Genomic DNA, 21,891 nt, shown 5'->3' with positions numbered 1-21,891 from the left:
AACACTCTCAATATTTTCACAGGTGCTTCTTAGTTTCAATAATTCAATATCAGCTTGATTCATGCTTGACGTATCTATTAAATCTATCTCTTCACTGCTACTACTTTTCTTCTGACACACAACTGCTGACACAAAACCTAAAAAACACATTTGTTTTCCATTGGTTTGAAGCTTTTTCTTGTTCTCTAATTACCAGACAGAATGGCTGCTTACGTAAGAAACACAAAATCAAGACAAAAAAGTCATTCAGATATATAAAGTGCACAGACACACAAAAACCTAACACATACAGCCTGTGTTGCATATGAGTGTTGCTGCTAGACTGAATTTTTCATTGTTGTTTCATGTATTGTTGATCAGCTATTTGAAGCAATTAATTATTACAGCATTATTGAAAAAGTATAAGATCTAACAATAGGGGACAAACACCCTTTCGATTTTTTTATGTTGAAAAGTGTGTGTGCACCTGCATGTGGAGTAAATTAATTGTATTCAGTGCACAATACATCTTAAAAACAGAATGACTTTTTAGTAACATTAAAATAAATGCACACTAACACAACTATTAATATCTTCTTTCTGAAACCATAAGGTTCATAAGGATGAAAAGAACAGTAACAAGAAACAGAGGTGTTTAATATCTCAAGTAGTTATTTTATTTTGAAATCTTCATAAAAAATCTTTTATATCACAGATATCAGAAACTTTGATTTCATCATTGATTACACTATGTGATGCATGTGCAGAAAAGAGTAAGAAATTAAATATTTACACTTATTACAAAAATTATTTTACAGTGGCACTTGCCTCTTGATTAAAAACTTTAAAACTGGTGTGAATTTCATTGCCCCATCAGTTTTTTTGGAGCCCACATTGAGGGTGTACCTCTGCACAGCAGTGGTTGAGTCTTATTTTATCCAATTTTTAAAACTGGAGTGGGAGGGGTTTTACCCGTCTCTGTTTTGGAATCGGCATTGGGAACGTTTGTATCCGAGAATGTTGAGGTACCCCCCTATCTCTCCACATCATTGCTATCAAAATGTACAGACCACCAACACACTTACTTAAGAAATCCATAATTCCTAAGAAGTAAGGAGTCAGTACTTGCAAAAGAATTGTCAGCTGATGCAGGAATTTCAAAGAAAAAAATCCCAGTAGCTTCACTAAATGCAGAAGCCCTGCTAGTACAGTAATTAAAAGCACTGTTATAAAACAAACTGTTTTACTAACATTTTCTGTCGTCAACTCTGAAGTTATTCTATTTACTAGATTTTTGGCAGTTCCATAACTGAAAAAGTCAACAAGAATTGACGAGACTGATCTCAATGAGTTGTCCTCTTCCAGTTCATCTTTAGTTTCATTACCACTATGTTTGTCCTTTCTGTAAAAGAAAACAAGTTTTTATTTAAAATATCTCACTGAAATTGAAAGATCAGTTTATATTGATAGATACACTTTTTTCTGGTTCCAAGAAAATACATGATAAATATTAAAAAGTCGACCATGCAAAAGAAGTGAATATATCACAAAGCCCCTTTCCTTGCCTATGTATCACATTCTGATGTTACAGTGATAGCAATAAATTAACTGATGCTTCACCAAGTTTCACAGCGTTTATATGCAAGTTGTTGTTGCCATTTCTGTATTTGATTTCTGACATAAACTGTTTTGTGGAGCCTGCACTGAGGGTGTACCTCTGCACAGCAGTCGTTGAGTCTTATTTTGTCCAATTTTTAACACTGGAGTGAAAGGGGTTTCTGGTTGAATACGTTCTAATGAATTTTTTTAACAAATGAGAATAACAATGTCCTGCCCTAACCATTCAAAAAAAAAAATTCATGAGAGAACTTGACTCACTTTCCCTTTCTTTATAATCATCTGCAAAATGTGCTAGTCTACATACTCCTTAAGAAACATATTATATAAAAGTAAGACGCCAAAGACTCTTCATCCAAAAGAAAATGCAGCTCTTAAGTTTATGGGACAAGGAAAAGTCACAGAAGCATGTATACAGTAATCACCAAAGGCTGATGTGTCATCTCACCAAAGTAAAATTTCATGGTCTGTGGACAGTGTCTTATTTGGCTTGATACAGGTACCCCACAGCTACACTGCTGGTTTCACATTCTAATGCCTATTGTTCCAGAAACTTCTGAGCAATTTAAAATTGTCACCTTAACCAAGTCTGAAACCCAATACCTTGTCTTTCACAGGCAATCCTTTTACTGACTGAGCTATCTGGGTATGACCCACAATCTGCTCTCACAGCTTAATTTCCAACAGTACCTCTCTCCTAGTTTCCAAACTTCATGGAAGTTCTAAATACATTGCTGGACCAGCACTTCTACAAGAAAGCCTGCTGTGAAGAAATCACTTGGGGGAGAGTTTTATCTTTGATCAAACATTGCATTCCTTGCAGATTTTACAAGATACATGAAACAGAACACACACAGAATCCCTCATGCCTGAATAGGCCGAACACATTTAGGTGAGCAGTTCTCCATGATGCTGACTGATAACAAAAGTTTTACATATTTTTAACTATTTTTGCCATTTGGAGTTTCAGGTGGTTAAGATACGATCTCTGTGGTTGCTGGAGTGCACAGAGAATTTATGCTAACAGAAAACTAGAAACACTGACCAGCTCACAGGTCAGGAAACCTGGGTTCCACAATTCTGTATACGTCCATATATCACTGAGTTGCTTTAGATAATCTGCAGTGTTGTCACTGTGTGATAAAAGAAGACTTCAATATTCATAAGTCAATGATGTGGGGCAGGCAGTTTGTCACATATTCAGCAGTCAATAGGTACTGAGTAACCAGCTGAATGGTGGTCAGAACAAGGTGGTCATTTCTCCTTTCCTTAGTGTTATATGTGCAAGTTTTCCACCATTAAGTGACCTCTCTGCTTCCTAGTGCTCTAACAGTAAATGCAGCATGAGATATGCACATTGCTCAGTGAAGTCTAAATGTTCATTCTGCATTCTTCTTGCTGCAACTGATCCAATATTTAGGGTCCTCTCAACCACTACAAATGTTGAAACTTCCTGCCAGATTAAAACTTAGGCTTTATACACGAACAAGGAAAAAAAAATTCCCAGATTTTTCCTGGTTAAAGATACACTTCCTCCCGGGTAAAAATACACTTTTTTGTGTTATGTGACAGTATACTTTCTGTCAGGACTGTAAAACTTATCAATTCTTTGAATGCTCATGGTTTTATGCCGCAGTGTAGAATTTCCCAGCACTATAGAAAACAAAACTCATGGTAAAAAACACGATTTGGGAAGATCTTTGATGTACAGTAACATGTACACTGCACATTTTCGTATTATTTAAATCTGAATTCCACTAAACACCGCACGTTACTTTCCGAAGCATCGAAATCCAGATAATGATGTTCCTTTGTAAGCCAGTCATAGCTCATCTCACGTGATCTTGCCAGACGATGATAGCGGATACAGTTCCAGACTGAAGCGCCTAGAACTGCTCAGCCACAATGGCTGGCAAATGAGAGTCAAATGCTCTGTGATTTAAGAAATTTATAATACATTCTTGCAGATAGTTCGTCTTGCGTAAAAGGAAATTTACTTTGATAGTAACGCTTTTCAAACCACCATTCGCAATATTTTCCCCGCGACCTGTTAGAAACAGGTTTGTTCCAGCAGTTGCCAGAGTGCCAGATAGGTGTCACTGGGCTTGCGCAGCCTAATTCATTGGGAATCTGGACATACGAATGTGCAGTTTAAGCCAGATCATGCATTTTAGTTTGGTTCACAAAATTCTGATGCTTTTGGAGTAGCCTCTGATGTCTTATTTCTTTTATGACATAATCGAAGATCTTTTAATGTTTTACACATACGAACGAACATACGGGCTTCCTACGTCATCGTAGCTGCGCAAGCCCGTATGTTCGTTCATATGTGTAAAACATTAAAAGATCTTAGATTATGTCATAAAAGAAATAAGACATCAGAGGCTACTCCAAAAGCATCAGAATTTTGTGAACCAAACTAAAATGCATGATCTGGCTTAAACTGCACATTCGTATGTCCAGATTCCCAATGAATTAGGCCTCGACAATATAGCAGGCTTTTCAGTGTGCTTTCCGGGATGTAAATTTTCTTGGAGCACCGGTATTGTATTATCTCATGTTTGGTTCTTTATTATGGCATAACGCCATACGTACTAGAAGCTGAAAACGTACACTTGAAATACTGCGAACAGTTGAATCTAGCCAATAGTGTCGAATTAAACACTTCGTTTCAAATAAATTGACTGCCTCAGCGGAAATGATTAATAAAAGCAAAATTTCTGTAGCAAACCGACAAAAAAACTTCACTGTACAGCAAGGTGATTAATGCTAACAAAACATATTAGCCTTCAGTAATTATGTGAATGTATTTTAATTCACTTGATAGCTACTGGCCACAGAAATCCGTTCTGTTTTTATTTGGCTTCAGAGCAGTAAACAAAGAGGAAACAGCAACATTACTTAATGTAAACATGGGTCAGGTAAAGACTACCCACCTCCCCACTACAACTCAGATTGCTCTGCGCAAAAGCCCCGGATTTACGATATTTCCGAACCGGAGCAATACTACACAGTGCCCCCAGCCCCTCCCGCGAGCGTTTGAGATAGGACTTTTCAAAAATATGTTCATTTTGCAGCACACATCTTTCTGAAGTGTCTGATACATAAAACATACATGTTCGAGGACATGTTACTTTGTCTTAGGTGTGCAAAAGTGCAGCGCCGAGCCCCTTCTATTGCATCTCACTGAATTTCGTTCCGTGGAATTCAAACGTGTATATTTTGTAATGGATGCCATCAAACTATATTCAGGACAGGTTTTACATCCTACCCCTCTTTTTTAAAAAAAAAAAAACTCACAATTAATAAATTAATACTGGATGAGATGATTTGTAACCAGGAGAACAATAATTTCCACTCTTTAATCATCTAGTGGTGCAGTTCTTCTTGTTTCCGTGCATGCAACGAAAATGGGATGAGAAGTTTCGCCTAATGCAAGCCACCTTCCTTTTTTCTGTTTTATTTCACCCATACATGTTTCAGCACATTTGTGATATCGTCAGTGGGTTTAATTTTTATTTTTAACTTACATGATGTTATTGTCCATTTATTTTAGTAACTATTCTGCTACACAATATACAACTTGTAATAGTTTTGAAGTTGTGGTGCGTTCTCCTGTGTCGTTGGCGAAGTAAATAGACTTACTTCGTGACATATGGTTGCTTAGCACTGCACTTTTTCGATTTCTCAAAACATAAGCAGAGTTTTCGCTGCCATTACGACGTGTGGTCACTTGGCACTGGACAAATCGAAAAAGTGCAGTGCCAAGCGACCACAGGTCACGAAGTAAGCCTATCTACAGCAATGTATTTAGAAGAACTACCAAGAAGTTTGGAAACTAGGAGAGAGGTACTGTTGGTAATTAAGCTGTCAGAGCAGATCTTGGGTCATGCCCAGATAGCTCACTCAGTAAAAGGATTGCCTGTGAAAGACAAGGTATTGGGTTTCAGACTTGGTTCAGGTGACAATTTTAAATTGCTCAGAAGTTTCTGGAACAATAGGCATTAGAATGTGAAACCAGCGGTGTAGCTGTGGGGTACCTGTATCAAGCCAAATAAGACGCTGTCCACAGACCGTGAAATTTTACTTTGGTGAGATGACACATCAGCCTTTGGTGTTTACTGTACACGCGCTTCTGTGACTTTTTCTTGTCCCATCAACTTAAGAGCTGCATTTTATTTTGGATGAACAGTCTTTGGCATCTTACTTTTATATAATATGTTTCTTAAGAAGTGTGTAGACTAGCACATTTTGCAGATGATTATAAAGAAAGGGAAAGTGAATCAAGTTCTCTCATGAAGTTTTTTTGAATGGTTAGGGCAGGAGATTGTTATTCTCATTTGTTAAAACAAATTCATTAGAACTTATTCAAACAGAAACCCCTCCCACTCCAGTGTAGAGTAACAAAATGCAAAAGCTTCTGCGAGTGTATTTATCAACTGTCATTTTCGTATTTGCAGTCATGTATTGGATTTTGCATATTTGAAACTTATGGTTATTGTGTAAGTATTATGCAGTAGAGTCACAAGTAGCAAAAAGTCTAACATTTACGACACTGTGTGCACTGTTGTGGCTGATTTCTCCAACTGTCTCAGTCAGCAATACTATTTACGTTTGATTATCCTGGTATTGATGGATCATCCAACATAGACTTTGCCTCATGTACATGGTACACAGTATATTCCCGACATTGCAAGTGGGTTCCTTTTGTCCTTCGCCGGGTCTAAGACACTTTTTGATCTCTTTTGTCCATTTCTAAATAGCTTTTACAGCATGTCTCCACAACGTACAGCTAATTCTGTATGTCACCCTTGGGATGTAAGGCAAAAAGGCCATACCAGACAATAATTCTTCTGATGTCTCACTTTGCTGAGTGTTAGGTCTGTGACATTTTTTATGCAACTGGTACAACATCCATTGCACCTCCGAACATCTTCCAGTCGTTGCATATCATGTTTGAGGTGCTGCACCTCACCTCGCCTTGTGAGCAGTACTAGCATTTTAATCATTCCCCTTTCTGGCTTGGGTGATGATTTAAGAGTTTGAGAAGCTATCGGTTTGTGTGTGTAGGATTCTGATACATGCTGTAACTCAGTTGCTGGTTACAAGACATGGTGAGAACCTGGAGGGACCTGTAAACCATGTAATTAGCTTACTGAGATTTTTAATTCTGTAAGTAGTTATGTCTTATAAAATTTGCTCCACCACTGCTCAAAACATTAGTGAACACACACACAGTAGGAGTCAAGAAAGAAAGTGATTCACTTCAACATACGTCATGCGCTTTTCTGAAAATCTCTCTACATATTACTCAAATTAGTGGCAGGACTACTGGTCTTGTGGGTACACAGCTATAGATACCAAATCAACAGTAAAGTGAATGCATTATTGTAGTAAAGATACATACAGAGCCCATACCATCACTAAGCCTAAGTTTGTATGCTTGTGTCCATAGATGGAGATGATATTAAAATACCCTATTACGAAATGAAAGTACTATTTCTGATAGTTAATAGACAGGAAAATTTAATTCTGATGGGGGATTGGAATTCGATGGTAGGAAAAGGAAGAGTACAAAAAATAGTAGGAGAATGGGAACTGGTGGAAAGGGATGAAATGATATGCAGCCTGGGAGAATTTTGCACAGAAAACAATTTAATCACTGCAAATACTTGCTTCAAGAAAGAGAAAAACAACTAGAGACACTAGAAGTTTTCAGATAGCTTATATAATGATAAGACAGAAATTTTAAAACAGATTTTAAAATGTAAAACATTTCTGAGGCCACATATGGACTCTGACAATAATTTGTTAGTTGTGGGCTGCAGATTAAAACTGAAGAAGTTGTAGACTAGTCGGAAACTGAGGAAATGGGACCTGGATAAAGTAGAGGAAGTTGAGAGTTTCGAAAAGAACATTACACAACAATTAACTGTAAGAGGAAAAAAGAACACAACACAATATGAATGGGTTGCTTTGAGATGTGAAATAGTGAAGGCAGCAGAGGATAAAATAAGCAAAAACATCAGCCCCCAGCTGAAATTCTTGGAGAACATTCACTATATTGAATTTAGTACAGAAAGTTCTAGCAGAATGTAAATAATTTAGGAGTAGAGGTAACAAATCACCGAATAATAGAGGCACCAAGTTGTTGACAGGCACACAATAAGATGAAAACTTTGCTGGGTTTCAGAATAATCCTTTTTTGAGCTAGAGTGAACACACACACACACACACACACACACACACAAAATCTGGACCCACAGCCAAGACATCATATGCTTACTCTTCCGCACAGCCTCAACATCATCTCTTCCATTTGTTTCACATGGTCCTTCCTAGATGTTGACCTTAACATATCTGATGGCTCCATCTACACTTCTGCCTATATCATGCTCTCCACACAAAAAAATTAAAAAAAAAATATCACTCACAAATAGTTGGGTCACGTGTAGATGGTGCTTCTGCAGTGACGAGAACTTCCTTGCCGCATGCCGAAGGGCTTCACAGACAGGCACTGGTCCCCAACCATAGTCAACAAACAGATTTCCTGCTTCTTATCTTCACACACTCCTAATCCTCCCACCGCACCCAAGCACCAGCTGCAAAGGAGCATCCCCTTCATCAGCCAATATTATCCCTGGATTGGAACAACTGGACCGTATCTTTCACCAAGCCTTCGATTATCTATCATAGTGCCCAGAAACGAGGGGCATCCTACCTACCTCTCCTAAAATGGTATGGTATTTTGCTGCCCACCCAACCTATACAATGCTCTGGTCCATCCCTATGTCACATCCACTCTCAAACCCTTGCCAAGACCCTGGTGGAAGCCCTATTGAATTCACCCAACCAGCACAGCCTACTCCAGTCCCATCACTGGCTTATCCTAACCCATCAGAGGCAGAGCCACCTGTGAAAGCAGCCATGTCTCTCCCAACTCTTCTGCACAACATTTTATGTGGGCATGACCACCATCCAACTGTCCACTCAAATGAATGGTCACAATCAAAATATGGCCAACAGCAAAGTTTTCCACCCAGTCCTGGAACATGCTGCTGAGCACAGCATGTTCATTTTCAGTGACTACTTCACAAGCTGTGCCACACCATCTGCCCCCCCCCCCCCCCCCCTACAGTGCCAGCATTTCTGAATTATGTGGATCCTTCATTCCCATTATCCTCCTAGCCTCAATCTCTGGTAACCCTCAGTACCCACACTATCTTCCCCACAGCCTCTCCCTCTGTTCTGTTACCCCCTCCCAATGGATGGGGAAAAAAGGAAAGTTAAAGAGACCTCTAGTGGAAAGAGAAGCAACTGTGTGAATATCAAGAGCATGAAGGCAAGCCAGTACTAAACAAGAAAGAGAAGTTTGAAATGTGGAAGGAATAATAGGGGATCTATACAAGGGAGACAAAAATGAAGACTACATTACAGAAATAGAAGAGGAAGTAGCTGAAGTTGACTTTGGAGATAAAATAATGTCAGAAGAATTTGACAGAGCACCAAAAGACCTCAGTTGAAACAAGGCCCCTGGACTACATGATAATACCTCAGAATTATTGAGGTCCTTGGGAGGGCCAGCCATTACAAAACTATTCCATCTGGTAAGCAAGATATATGAGTTACAAAATACCCTCAGACTTCAACAAGAATGTAATACTTCATATTACAAAGAAGGCAGGTACTGAGACATTTTTTGCTGTGATTACTTGGAGTATAATATGTCTGTGTTGTGTGGGGTGCAGAGGTGTTGATGCCATTCCACCATTGTTGAGGAATTCTTTCACAGGCAGAAATTAAGTCTGGGCTATGATCTAATGTAGTGGTAGTCTGACATTATGAATCAGCGGGGTATGAATAGTCTCTGCAAATTCTAGAACTGTCTGCCCATCCTTGCCATTGCATTCCAACTCGAGACTTTTCATATGAATATTGTGGTAGCCTAGAGGCATCGTCCATATTACAACGTCAGGGGTTAAATTAACAACACCCTATGCAAATGCTGCATAGAATCTCAGTACGACACTCAGTTTGGTGAACTTGTTGTCATTTTTGGTTCTCCCTGTCTTAAGCATGCTGCACATTAAAAACATCTTCGAGATAGATTAGATTAGATTCAGTTTTTGTTTCACAGACCCAAAAAATGAGATCACTTATTGTGACTGTTCTGACCAAGTGCTGTCAAATCTGAAATCTAATAGACATTTTTACTTAAGCTGGCTTAACAGTCTCTGTTAAGATATTCATCAATAGAGTAGGAGGAGTTGCCTATCAAAAAGTCTTTTGAACTCTGTTTAAACCATGCTTTAGCTGAAAACAAGTTTTTAATGGTTGCTGGCAATTTATTGAAAATGCATGTTCCTCAATATTGGACCCCTTTTTGGACAAATGTAAGTGATTTTAGGTCGTTATGTAGATTGTTCTTATTGCTAGTATTGATACTATATATTGAGCTATTGGTTGCAAATAGAGATTTCTTATTTGCAATAAATTTCATTCAGGAATAAATATACTGAGAAGCTGTGGTTAGAATACAAAGTTCCTTGAACAGGTTCCTACATGATGTTGTTGAATTTGCATGCTAAATACTTTTGCTTGGTTTGATGAGTTACCCCAGAATATGATCCCGTATGACATAATAGAATGAAAGTAAGTTTTTTTTATATATTTATATCTTCTATATCTGACATCATTCTCACTGCAAATACAGACTTGTTTATGCACTTAAGCAATTCTGTGGTATGCCTGAATTTAATATCGAGTTTTAATCCCAGAAATTTAACTCCGTCAACCTCTTCGATATGCATGTCTTCATATGTTATACCCATGCTGGAAGGAAATCTCTTACAGGTTCTGAACTGCATATAGTGGGTCTTCTCATAGTTTAATGACAGTGAATTAGCTTTAAACCGTTTATTAATGTCGGTGAAAATTTGATTAGCAGCTATTTCTAATCTGTACTTGACTTGCTACTTATTGCAATGTTTGTATCATCTGCAAACAAAACAAACTTAGCATCTGGCAGTGTAACAATAGAGACGTAATTAATGTACACAAGAAGGAGCAATGGGCTCAAGATGGAACCTTAAGGAACACCACATTTAATTAATTCCCAATCAGATGAAGACTGACTGCTTACTGCACAGGTATTTCGCAATGACACCCTTTGTTTCCTGTTACATAGATAAGACTCGAACCATTTCGCATCATTGCCGGTGACACCATAATATTCTAATTTACTTAAGAGAATGCTGTGGTTCACACAGTCAAAGGCTTTTGACAGGTCACAGAAAATGTCAATAGCCTCTAATTTATCAGCTAATGAATTAAGTACATTCTCACTGTAAGTGTAAATAGCTTTCTCTATTTCAGAACCCTTAAGAAATCCAAACTGTGAGTTGGACAATATATTATTTCCAGTCAGATGCTTAAGGAGTAGTTTGAACACAACCTTTTCAAATATTTTGTTCACTGATAGAGCTTTTCAATAAATCCACATTAAAATCACCAGCAACCACTATTTCCTTGTTTTTTTTTTTACTGAGAGATGAGACAACAGGGCTTCCAGATTTTTTTATGAAGAGGTTAAAATTTCCTGAATGTGATCTGTATATACCTACTATTATAAAGGACTTATTATGAATACTACATCTGTTGCATTAGCTTCTAAGTGCCGCTCTGAGCAAAATTTATTAATATAAATATTCTTGAAATCAAAACAGTTTCTGTCTGCCAAATGTGGCAAATCCTCCTTCCTCTGTATTTTCTCTACAGAAGTAAGAAGCTAACTTGGATTCTGTAACATTTAACATATCTATACCAGTGGTCACATGATGTTCAGAGAGTCAGATTAATATCAACTGGTTTGCTCAACTCTAATTCTTCAACACATATAAGCAACTCATTAAGCTTAAGCCTTCATCCTCGAATATTCTGATGCAATAAGGATAACTGATTTTGTGCACTGGCTGAATTACAACTCAATGAACATAATTTTCCTGTCATGTTTTGAGAATCTCTAATTTCCATCAGGGGCTGTCTGCATGAATTGTATACATTAAAATTTGCTTTCTGGCTGCCTGTTTCATCAATGTGAATATCATTTTCAGCCTGTCTCTGAACATCATTTGTTTCTGTCCTCCCTAACCTAAGAAAACTGCCCTTCTGTCATTTGTAACCACTGGTACTTTACCTCTTGTGACAGTTTTTCCTTCCCTTTCCTCTTGAGGTGAGGGCCATGCATAGTATAGTCCCACATGCTGACAGAGTCAACAGGAACCACAATGATATGAGACCCCATACCTGATCCAAGCAGCTGTTCCACCTCTAAATTAACTCTCCTAACAGGAGAGTTTAAATAAGGCTGGTCATGGTGCCTTAGAACAGACATGAGCTCAACATCAGTATGTCTCACTGCTGAAGCTATCTTTACCAGGTCACTCTCAATTGAATAATTAGGGTTCCTATCTATGCTGTTGCCCGCCCCACCCACTATTACCAAGTTGTCTTCCTTTTCAAAGTCTTTGCAAAGTGAACCTACATCTTCTATCATCTGACCCAGACTTGCACTAGGTTTAAAAAAACTTGTGACCTGGTAACCTGACCCTAGATCAGCCTGCAACAGTTGGCCCACACCTCTACCATGTGAACTACCTAACAACAAAACTTACTTTCTTCTTCTTCTTCTTCTTCTTCTTCTTCTTCTTCTTCACAACTTTTTCTGATTTCTCACTTTTCAAACACTTTTTGAAAGTTTGTTGTATCCTGTCTACCCCCACATCTATTGGTGGCACAACAGTTTCCAACAGTGACAACAGATCAAACCCATTTTCCACATTCACAACAACACTGTCTGAGAAAGTCCTATTCCTTGTTACTTCCTATGTCTCTTTTCCCTTCTCCCCCTTAACCTTTCCAGATCTTGTTTCACTTTATCTAGTTCTGCCTGAAGGGCAGAAATCTTTTCCTCCTGTTCCACTACCTTCCTATCTCTACAGCATATCCTACACAACCCACATGAAAGAAACTGCAACAACCCTAACACCAAACCCTGGAACTAACAATCCTACGGCACATCATACACTTCTCACTCATGGCAAAGAAATTTTAGCTTTAGTCTAAGTTAAAACAAGAATAACTTCCTAGGCTACTCAATTAATATATTAAATTTCTTAGCAAGTTTAGGCTGAAAGTTGGGATACTAATTCAAAACTTCTGGAGAAGGATATGAAAGGAAAGCAGTCACTAAGAAGGGAGTGAGACATGGTTGAAGATTATCCCCCATGTGATTCAATGTTTATTTTAAGCAAGATGTGATGAAAGCCAATAACAAATTTGGAAAGGTTAAAGTTGGAGGACAAGAAATAAAAACTCTGAGGTATTCCAATGACACTGTAACTCGGTCAGTAGTGGAAAAAGACTTGGAAGATCAACTAAACGTAATGGACAATGCCTCAAAAAGAGGTTGAAAGAAGAACACAAGCAAAAAATAACAAGGGTAATGGAATGTACTCAAATTAAAGCAGGGAATTAGATTACAAAATGAGACACTAGAAGAAATAGATGTATTTTGCTATCTAGGCAACAAAATAAGTGACAATGGCCAAAGTAGAGAGGATATAAAATGCAAACTGGCAATAGCAAACAATCAGTTTCTGTAAAAGAGAAATTTGTTAACATCAAAGTAAAAATTCGAATGCTAGGAAGTCTTTACTGAAGATATTTTTCTGGATCCCTTGTATGGAAGTGAAACATGGAAAATACACAGTTCAGACAAGAAAAGACTAGAAGCTTTGGAAATATGGTGCTACAGAAGAATGCAGAAGATAAGAATGGTGTATTAGATGACTAACAAGGAGGTACTGGATCGAATTTGGGGGAAAAGAAATTTATGGCACAAATTCCATTTACTTATCTTGGTTCATGGATGACATATTTTACTGCGTACATGAAATGTATTTACAGTTTTGAATATGGACAACAATGAAAATTTGTGTTGGACTGGGACTCTAAGGCTTATCGTGAGTGGTCGCCTTACCATTTGGCTATCTGAGCATGACTCATAGCCAGACCCAAATTTCAATATGTCATCAACAATGTATTTACAACCTGCATTCCTACATCCATTATGCATATTCCCATACAGGGGAGGCATTTTACTTGAAAGTCATTTGCCCGGTGTCAGCACATAAATATGATATTGCATCATAAATTGGAATAACACAGGTACTACAATATCATATTTTACTGTGATCTGGCTTCAATATCACTATGTTCCAGTCAGCACACAAGACAAAAATTGGCCACCTGAAGATGGAGTGGCAAGTGATGCAATGACATACAGAGGAAAGATGTAGTAATTCAGAGGGATGGGGGAGGTTTGTAGCACTGTAGTAGTTGATGTATGTGACATTGCTTAGTATGGCCCATAGCTGCTTCAAGTGTTGTTAAGATAATTAAACCAATGCAGAGCTTCACAAACCCTTAAAATCCAGGTCTTTCTGACCCCCACCCCCTTCCCCTCTTCCATCATATAAATGCATGTTAAGTGCCAGCAGCAACACATTCATATTTTGAACTGTGAGCCACTCATTTTCCAACAGCACATTGTTTTTCTCCTAAGCAGTTTGGCAACAATGTGCACGGTAGAGGAGGGGAATAGGATGGGATGGCAACATATCAGGCCATATTATCTCTGTAAGATTTGGAGTCAGCATGCTCATTTAAGTTAATTTGCGACACATCCCTGCAGAGCATACCAAACAATAATATCATTTTATTCCATCACCTTTCTGGCATGCATGCAGGACAGAAGTATGTCTTCTGATATTTTGGTTGTTAATTGTACAGCCATCTTCAAGGTGAGTGCTCAAGCGTGTCTATTTACATGCTGAAATGCTAGAACCTCTCAATACAATGACATACTGTGCAGTAAAATGCACACTGTCACAGATAAAACTATGCATGGGTCACAGATAAGACCATTGGAACAACACATACAGTTTAGTAAGCACCTAGTCAATAAATCCACAGTGCTTACAAATTATATGATTAATTATTAAATTGGTGTCAGGTGCCAAACGTCACGCAGTGAAGATTCAGAACAATAATTCTTCTGATGTTGTGAACATGGAGTGAGTGATCCTCCTCATGTCAAACTAATACATCCAAAAATGGTAGACAGCCATTCCTCTCCCATTCCACAATAAACTTTATTTTTCATCAGCTGAATAAATACACTCAAGAGTCCCCATAAATTTATCCTCATTTTGAGGTCCAAACTAGGACATGTGTCATCACCATACCTCTGGCACACAGCCCTTTTAAAAACTATAGATAAGTGCTTTTTCTTCAAAATCCTCCATAAATAAATCAACCATCAGGTGTGAGAGAGTATGGTGACAATGATCACATGTACCCATAAAAGGTCTCAACAATAGGGCTAACTATTTAGCCATTCAATAAGCAGGTGCTCCTGTCTTACCCACTATCGGACTCAAAGTCAATACTTTTAGAATCTGCTACAAGTGTGGTTTATGATTTCCAGTTTCCTCTGAATCAGTGTTTTGTTTCTGTGTAACTTTGTGGACCTTGGGAAGGCCATATAATCCAGGAGGTACTGAGCTGTGCCCCTTCAGTATGTTGGTAGCCTCCTTGGGTACAAAGCTGCAGTTCAGGAGCAAAGCAGTTTTTCTTTGAACATGGGCAGTGTTGTCCTTGTTGATATTATGATATGTTGACTCATCGAGTAGGTTGTCCACTTTCTCTTTGTAAACACCAAAGCCACATCATTACCTTTATCTGCAGGAAGATCCACCATCTGAGAATAATTTCAGAGATTACAGAGTGTAGCTCTCTCAGACAAGGATATGTTGCTTTTTTGCGGCTGGGATCTTATTAGTGCTTGGCATGCATCATGGTGCATTTCCTCAGCAGCATCACCAGCAGTTTTTTGACAGATTCTTTCATTCTCTGATAAAATATGTCAATGGTGTGTGTTTCAGTGTAGGAGGAAAATTCAAACACTTCCTAAAACAACTTCCATCACATTGTCTGGATTGTTATTTGTTAAATTAAAAACAGAACATTTAAAAGAAGTTTGTTGATGTGGCAGAATAACGAAGTAGTATGCCATCAGCCCACTCCCAGGAATTAGGAGGGAGACTAGTTGCTTATCTTGAGATGTAAGTGATGCAACTCTCCTGTGATCAAATCCAACTTTTAATGAGTATACCCAGTTCCCTCTTTAAACAGTGTCTAGCTTGCTTTATGAGTAATCTTATTCGCAGAAGCAGTCACCATGAAATGTACCATTTTACCAAATTCAAAATAGTTGTTTCACTGATTGTTCCACAGTGGCACGAAATTATGGTGACTGAGGTCAGGCAAGACCTGTTGCAATTATTACACCATGAGCCAACTGTACAAACATCTCTGACTGGAAATCAATTGCCGGCCGCGGTGGTCTAGCGGTTCTGGCGCTGCAGTCCGGAACCGCGGGACTGCTACGGTCGCAGGTTCGAATCCTGCCTCGGGCATGGGTGTGTGTGATGTCCTTAGGTTAGTTAGGTTTAAGTAGTTCTAAGTTCTAGGGGACTTATGACCTAAGATGTTGAGTCCCATAGTGCTCAGAGCCATTTGAACCATTTTGAAATCAATTTTGACCTCATTTCAGAACATGAACCCAGTTAACAAATTCATTATGTTGTGTAACATCGAACTAGGAAAAACTGAATTAAGTACACTGCTGACCTGAAACAGCACAAGACATGCTTGGCAATACCCTTGAATACCTATCAACATGATTATAATGCTTCAACTGCAGTTGTAAATCATGCATTGTAGAAATACATTATTCATTATGATTTTGTGTTGTAACGATGAAGGAAAATGAGTGGAAGAAATTTCTCAAACTGCTTCAAGAAACTTCTTCAAGACCAAAATCATTGAAATTGCCGGATATCTGTAAATTAAACAAAACAAAATAATAATAATTTTCAGCACTTAATGCTCTTGAACAGAGAATGCTGTTCACCACAATGGCCCAGAACGTTAGGAAAACAGCATATGGTGTATTCAGGTGGTGCGGTTTCAAAACACAGTGCAGTCATAATTATCTTTATAATTAACATCATCAAAAATACATCATTCTGCAGCTGATAATTACATCCACCTGGCATTGGCCTGTAGGTGCCACAGCTAATTTGACTGCGAATGCAAATGGTAAAAGGCAGTTGTTTTGCATCATGGTTTAAGAAGTTTGCTGAACACAATAAAAACAAACATAGTACACATCAAAACTTCCTGGATTAAACCTGTGTGTGGAACTGGGACATGAACCTGGGAGCTTTGCCTTTCATAGGCAAGTGCTCCACCAACTGAACTACCCCAGTAGGACTTATGACTTGTCCTCACAGCTTTACTTTATTTATTTACACGTCAAGTTCTGTAGGACCAAATAAAGGAGCAATTTTAAAGGTCATGGAATGTGTCAGTACATGAAATTACAACAAAAAGTAATAATAGATAAAAATAAAATGTTTATGTACCCAAAAAAGTCACTCCATATGTTTCCAGAATGAAATTTTCACTCTGCAGCGGAGTGCTGCAGAGTGAAAATTTCATTCTGGAAACATCCCCCAGGCTGTGGCTAAGCCATGTCTCCGCAATATCCTTTCTTTCAGGAGTGCTAGTTCTGCAAGGTTCGCAGGAGAGCTTCTGTAAAATTTGGAAGGTAGTAGACGAGATACTGGCAGAAGTAAAGCTGTGAGTACTGGGCGTGAGTCGTGCTTCGGTAGCTCTGATGGTAGAGCACTTGCCCGCGAAAGGCAAAGGTCCCGAGTTCGAATCTCGGTCGGGCACACAGTTTTAATCTGCCAGGAAGTTTCACTCCATATGGTTAAATAAATGAAATCAACAATATAACAAACATCAGCTTAATTTTTCAAGGAATTACTCAACAGAATAGAAGGAATGGCCCATGAAGAAACTCTTAAGTTTCAATTTGAAAGTGCGTGGATTACTGCTAAGATTTTTGAATTCTTGTGGTAGCTTATTGAAAATGGATGCAGCAGTTTCCTTTCTGCACAAGAGTTAAGGAAGTCTGATCCAAATGCAGGTTGGATTTCTGCCGAGTATTAACTGAGTGAAAGCTGCTTATTCTTGCGAATAAGCTGATATTATTAACAGAATTGACAGTAAAGAATATATATATTGAGAGGAAAAATTTGCACCCGTGGTCTAGGGGAAGCATCTTTGATTCATAATCAAAAATCTTTGGTTATGGGTTCGAATCCCGCCAATGCTTAAATTTTGATTAATAATCAGCACTGGCGGCCAAAGACTTCCAGCGTAAAAAGTCACATTCATTCTGCCAACAGCCTTGTCAAAGAGGGTGCAAGAGTGGACAGAGGTTCAGGGCACTGTCTTGTCCTAGGCATGGGGAACTGCCCCTAAAGGTGGAAGAATCAGCAATGATCAATGGCATGAGGATGCAGAAGGCAATAGAAACCACTGCATTAAAGACATGTAACGTGTATCCACAGGACATGTGGCCTGTAAATCAAGAAGTATCATCATGATCTCTCCATTGGCAAAAGATTCTGGAATAGTCCCCAGTGTGTGAAGGGGAATGAAAATCTAATAGTCATGGGGGACTGGAATGCAGCTGTAAGGAGAGGAGTAGAAGAAAAGGTTACGGGAGAATATGGGCTTGGGACAAGGAATGAGAGAGGAGAAAGACTAATTGAGTTCTGCAACAAGTTTCAGCTAGTAATAGCAAATGTTCTGTTCAAGAATCACAAGAGGAGGAGATATACTTGGAAAAGACTGGGTGATACGGGAAGATTTCAGTTAGATTACATCATGGTCAGACAGAGATTCTGAAATCATATACTGGAAAGGGACTGCCATAGGGGGAGGTTACCACGAGAAAAAGATTGAATAATCAACAAAAGGATAACATTCTATAAGTCGGGGCATGGAATGTCAGAAGCTTAAATGTTGTAGGGAAACTAGAAAATCTGAAAAGGGAAATGCAAAGGCTCAAGATGAGTATAGGGTAATATCAACAGCAGCAGAACATGGTATAACGGGAGTAGGATTCATTATGAATAGGAACGTAGAGCAGAGAGTGTGTTACTGTGAACAGTTCAGTGACAGGGTTGTTCTTATCAGAGTCGACAGCAAACCAACACCAACAACAATAGTTGAGGTATACATGCCGACATCGCAAGCTGAAGATGAAGAGATAGAGAAAGTGTATGAGGATATTCAAAGGGTAATACAGTGTGTGAAGGGGAATGAAAATCTAATAGTCATGGGGGACTGGAATGCAGCTGTAAGGAGAGGAGTAGAAGAAAAGGTTACAGGAGAATATGGGCTTGGGACAAGGAATGAGAGAGGAGAAAGACTAATTGAGTTCTGCAACAAGTTTCAGCTAGTAATAGCAAATGTTCTGTTCAAAAATCACAAGAGGAGAAGGTATACTTGGAAAAGACTGGGTGATACGGGAAGATTTCAGTTAGATTACATCATGGTCAGACAGAGATTCCGAAATCATATACTGGATTGTAAGGTATACCCAGAAGCAGTTATAGACTCAGATCACAATATAGTAGTGATGAAGAGTAGGCTGAAGTTCAGACATTAGTCAGGAAGAATCAATACACAAAGAAGTGGGATACGGAAGTACTAAGGAATGACGAGATATAGCTGAAGTTCTCTAAGGCTATAGATACAGCAATAAGGAATAGCTCAGTAGGCAGTACAGTTAAAGAGGAATGGACATTTCTAAAAAGGGCCATCACAGAAGCTGGGAAGGAAAACATAGGTACAAAAAAGGTACCTGCGAAGAAACCAAGGGTAACAGAAGAAATACTTCAATTGGCTGATGAAAGGAGGAAGTACAAATATGTTCTGGGAAACTCAGGAATACAGAAATACTAGTCGCTGATGAATGAAATAAATAGCAAGTGCAGGGAAGTTAAGATGAAATGCTCACAGGAAAAATATGAAGACATCAAAAAAGAAATGATTGTCGGAAGGACAGACTGAGCATACAGGAAAGTCAAAACAACCTTCGGTGACATTAAAAGAAAGGGCGATAACATTAAGAGTGCAATGAGAATTCCACTGTTAAATGCAGAGGAGAGAGTGGATAGGTGGAAAGAATACATTGAAAGCCTCTATGAGGGGGAAAATTTATTTGATGTGATCAAAGAGGAAACAGGAGTTGATTTAGAAAAGATACGGGATCCAGTATTAGAATCAGAATTTAAAAGAGCTTTGGAGGACTTAAGATCAAATAAGACAGAAGGGATAGATAACATTCCATCAGAATTTCTAAAATCATTGGGGGAAGTGGCAACAAAACGACTATTCACACTGGTGTGTAGAATATATGAGTCTGGCAACATACCATCTGACTTTCGGAAAAGCATTATCCACACAATTCCGAAGACGGCAAGAGCTGACAAGTGTGAGAATTATCACACAATCAGCTTCACAGCTCATTCATCCAAGTTGCTTACAAGAATAATATACAAAAGAAGGGAAAAGAAAGTTGAGGATGCACTAGATGACGATCAGTTTGGCATTAGGAAAGGTAAAGGCGCAAGAGAGGCAATTCTGACGTTGCGATTAAGCAATTCTGACGTTGCGATTAATAATAATGGAAGCAAGACTAAACAAAAATCAAGACATGTTCATAGGATCTGTCGACCTGGAAAATTAAAGGAACAATTTCCCTACCTATCTGGATGTTGAAATCAAAAGATGCCCAGCCACAGTTACTAAGTTAGTTGTTACAAGTTAAGCTGACATTGTTAGACATCGCATGAACCTTAAAGATTAAAAACACGACTTTTTTCATTATCTTACAGGGTCATTCAGAGAGAGCTGGTCAAATACTTTATATTAAGCTCTGATAAATTATATTAACATTAAAAATATAAATATAAAATTCAGTATTTCTTAAATTAATGAGAGAAGTTCAAATAACAATCTTACCTGACACGTTTCAAGCTAATAACAACTTCACAACTCTGGGAGATTTTGATATTCTTTATCTGGAACCAGTACTTTCCAAATGGCATTTCATGTAGTTTCACCCACACAGCATAACCATTTGGTGCACCAATCACATCTGGGCCTTTACACAATGAAAACAGGATCACTAACTAACAATCTTATGATTACAGATGCAAAATATTGAGATATTACATAATACCTACATTCCTACTATGAAACCCCCCCCACAACTCCTCACTGACCAATCCCTTTAAATTTAAACAGTAAGTTTCAAAAGGAGGAAAGAAGATTAAGGTTTATTATTCCACTGATGACAATGTCACTAGATATACAATCTGATGTTTTCCTGGTATATTTTTAACTTGTAGAATTCTTGGGTGTCTGCCCAGGTCACAATGTCAGTTCTCCACAATATTTTGGCAAATCACACCACCTGAACACTACTACTAGGTTCAGTAAAGGATAATCTAGGCCTTCACAAACCAGGGTCTATCAAACCCCTACTAATGTGGCAAAGTGTACATTGGGGAAACCGTGCAGACAGTAGAAGAGAGGTGCTGTGAACATAGGCACCATTCTGAATTACAGCAGACCACCATATCAGCGATGGATGACCATCGTATAGAAACTGTCCATACTATAGATTACAACAAAACAAAGATATTTAGGCAATACTCCTCTTACTGGGATTGCATGATTAGAGAGGCCACTAAAATTAGGGTCCAAGGTGGTCTAATTAACAGAGACAGTGGCCTACAATGAAATCAAGCACAGAACGCTGCACTGAGCTGAGAAAACCAAAAGTGTTCCCATACAGTGACGTTTGCATCAGCTGATGATAGCACAGTTTGGAGACCAAAGTTTGCTGCCAGGCGTCACCACTGCCACAAGCACCATCACACCAGATGCAGGAACTGCGATGGGAGCATAGTGATGGAGGAGTAACAGTCAACATATATAGGACACTGACAAGAGCTGAGAATCTGTCATCAGGAACCACCTGCAGATGACAAGAGACTGTTTGCTGAAATATCATGGAGAACTTGCGACATTACCCATGCAGACATTTGAGAATTATACAATCTCACTAGTGATGGAGCACAGGTACGAATAAGACAAAGATGTGGAAAGAAATTGGTTCTGTGTGTGTGTGTGTGTGTGTGTGTGTGTGTGGTTTTTTTCCACAGGGGGAACCAACCGGGAATTCAGATTAATTTATTTAGAAAAGCCACAGTAATTAAATCTGAATGGCCACATGAAGTT

General features: G+C 38.6%; 1 protein-coding gene across 2 annotated transcripts in view; it reads right to left on the bottom strand.

The window, feature by feature from the left end:
* Positions 1–633: 633 nt before the first annotated feature.
* LOC126248577 (uncharacterized) overlaps positions 634–21,891 on the bottom strand; it is a 70,100-nt gene continuing 48,842 nt past the window's right edge. The window contains exons 3-4 of one of the 2 annotated variants that reach the window (XM_049949682.1): positions 20,608–20,749; positions 634–1,381 (exon numbers count right to left, since the gene is read on the bottom strand). In XM_049949682.1, the coding sequence (XP_049805639.1) occupies positions 925–1,381; positions 20,608–20,749 (599 nt within the window). In that variant the 3' untranslated portion in view covers positions 634–924. Of the gene's footprint in view, positions 1,382–8,036; positions 8,199–20,607; positions 20,750–21,891 lie in introns of those variants that run through there. The other variant, XM_049949683.1, reaches the window with a different exon arrangement.

This window comes from Schistocerca nitens, chromosome 3 (genome assembly GCF_023898315.1).
Source record: "Schistocerca nitens isolate TAMUIC-IGC-003100 chromosome 3, iqSchNite1.1, whole genome shotgun sequence".
Lineage (NCBI taxonomy): Eukaryota > Metazoa > Arthropoda > Insecta > Orthoptera > Acrididae > Schistocerca > Schistocerca nitens.
Note: the sequence above shows the minus strand (reverse complement) of the source record. Positions and strands in the feature narration are given on the sequence as shown.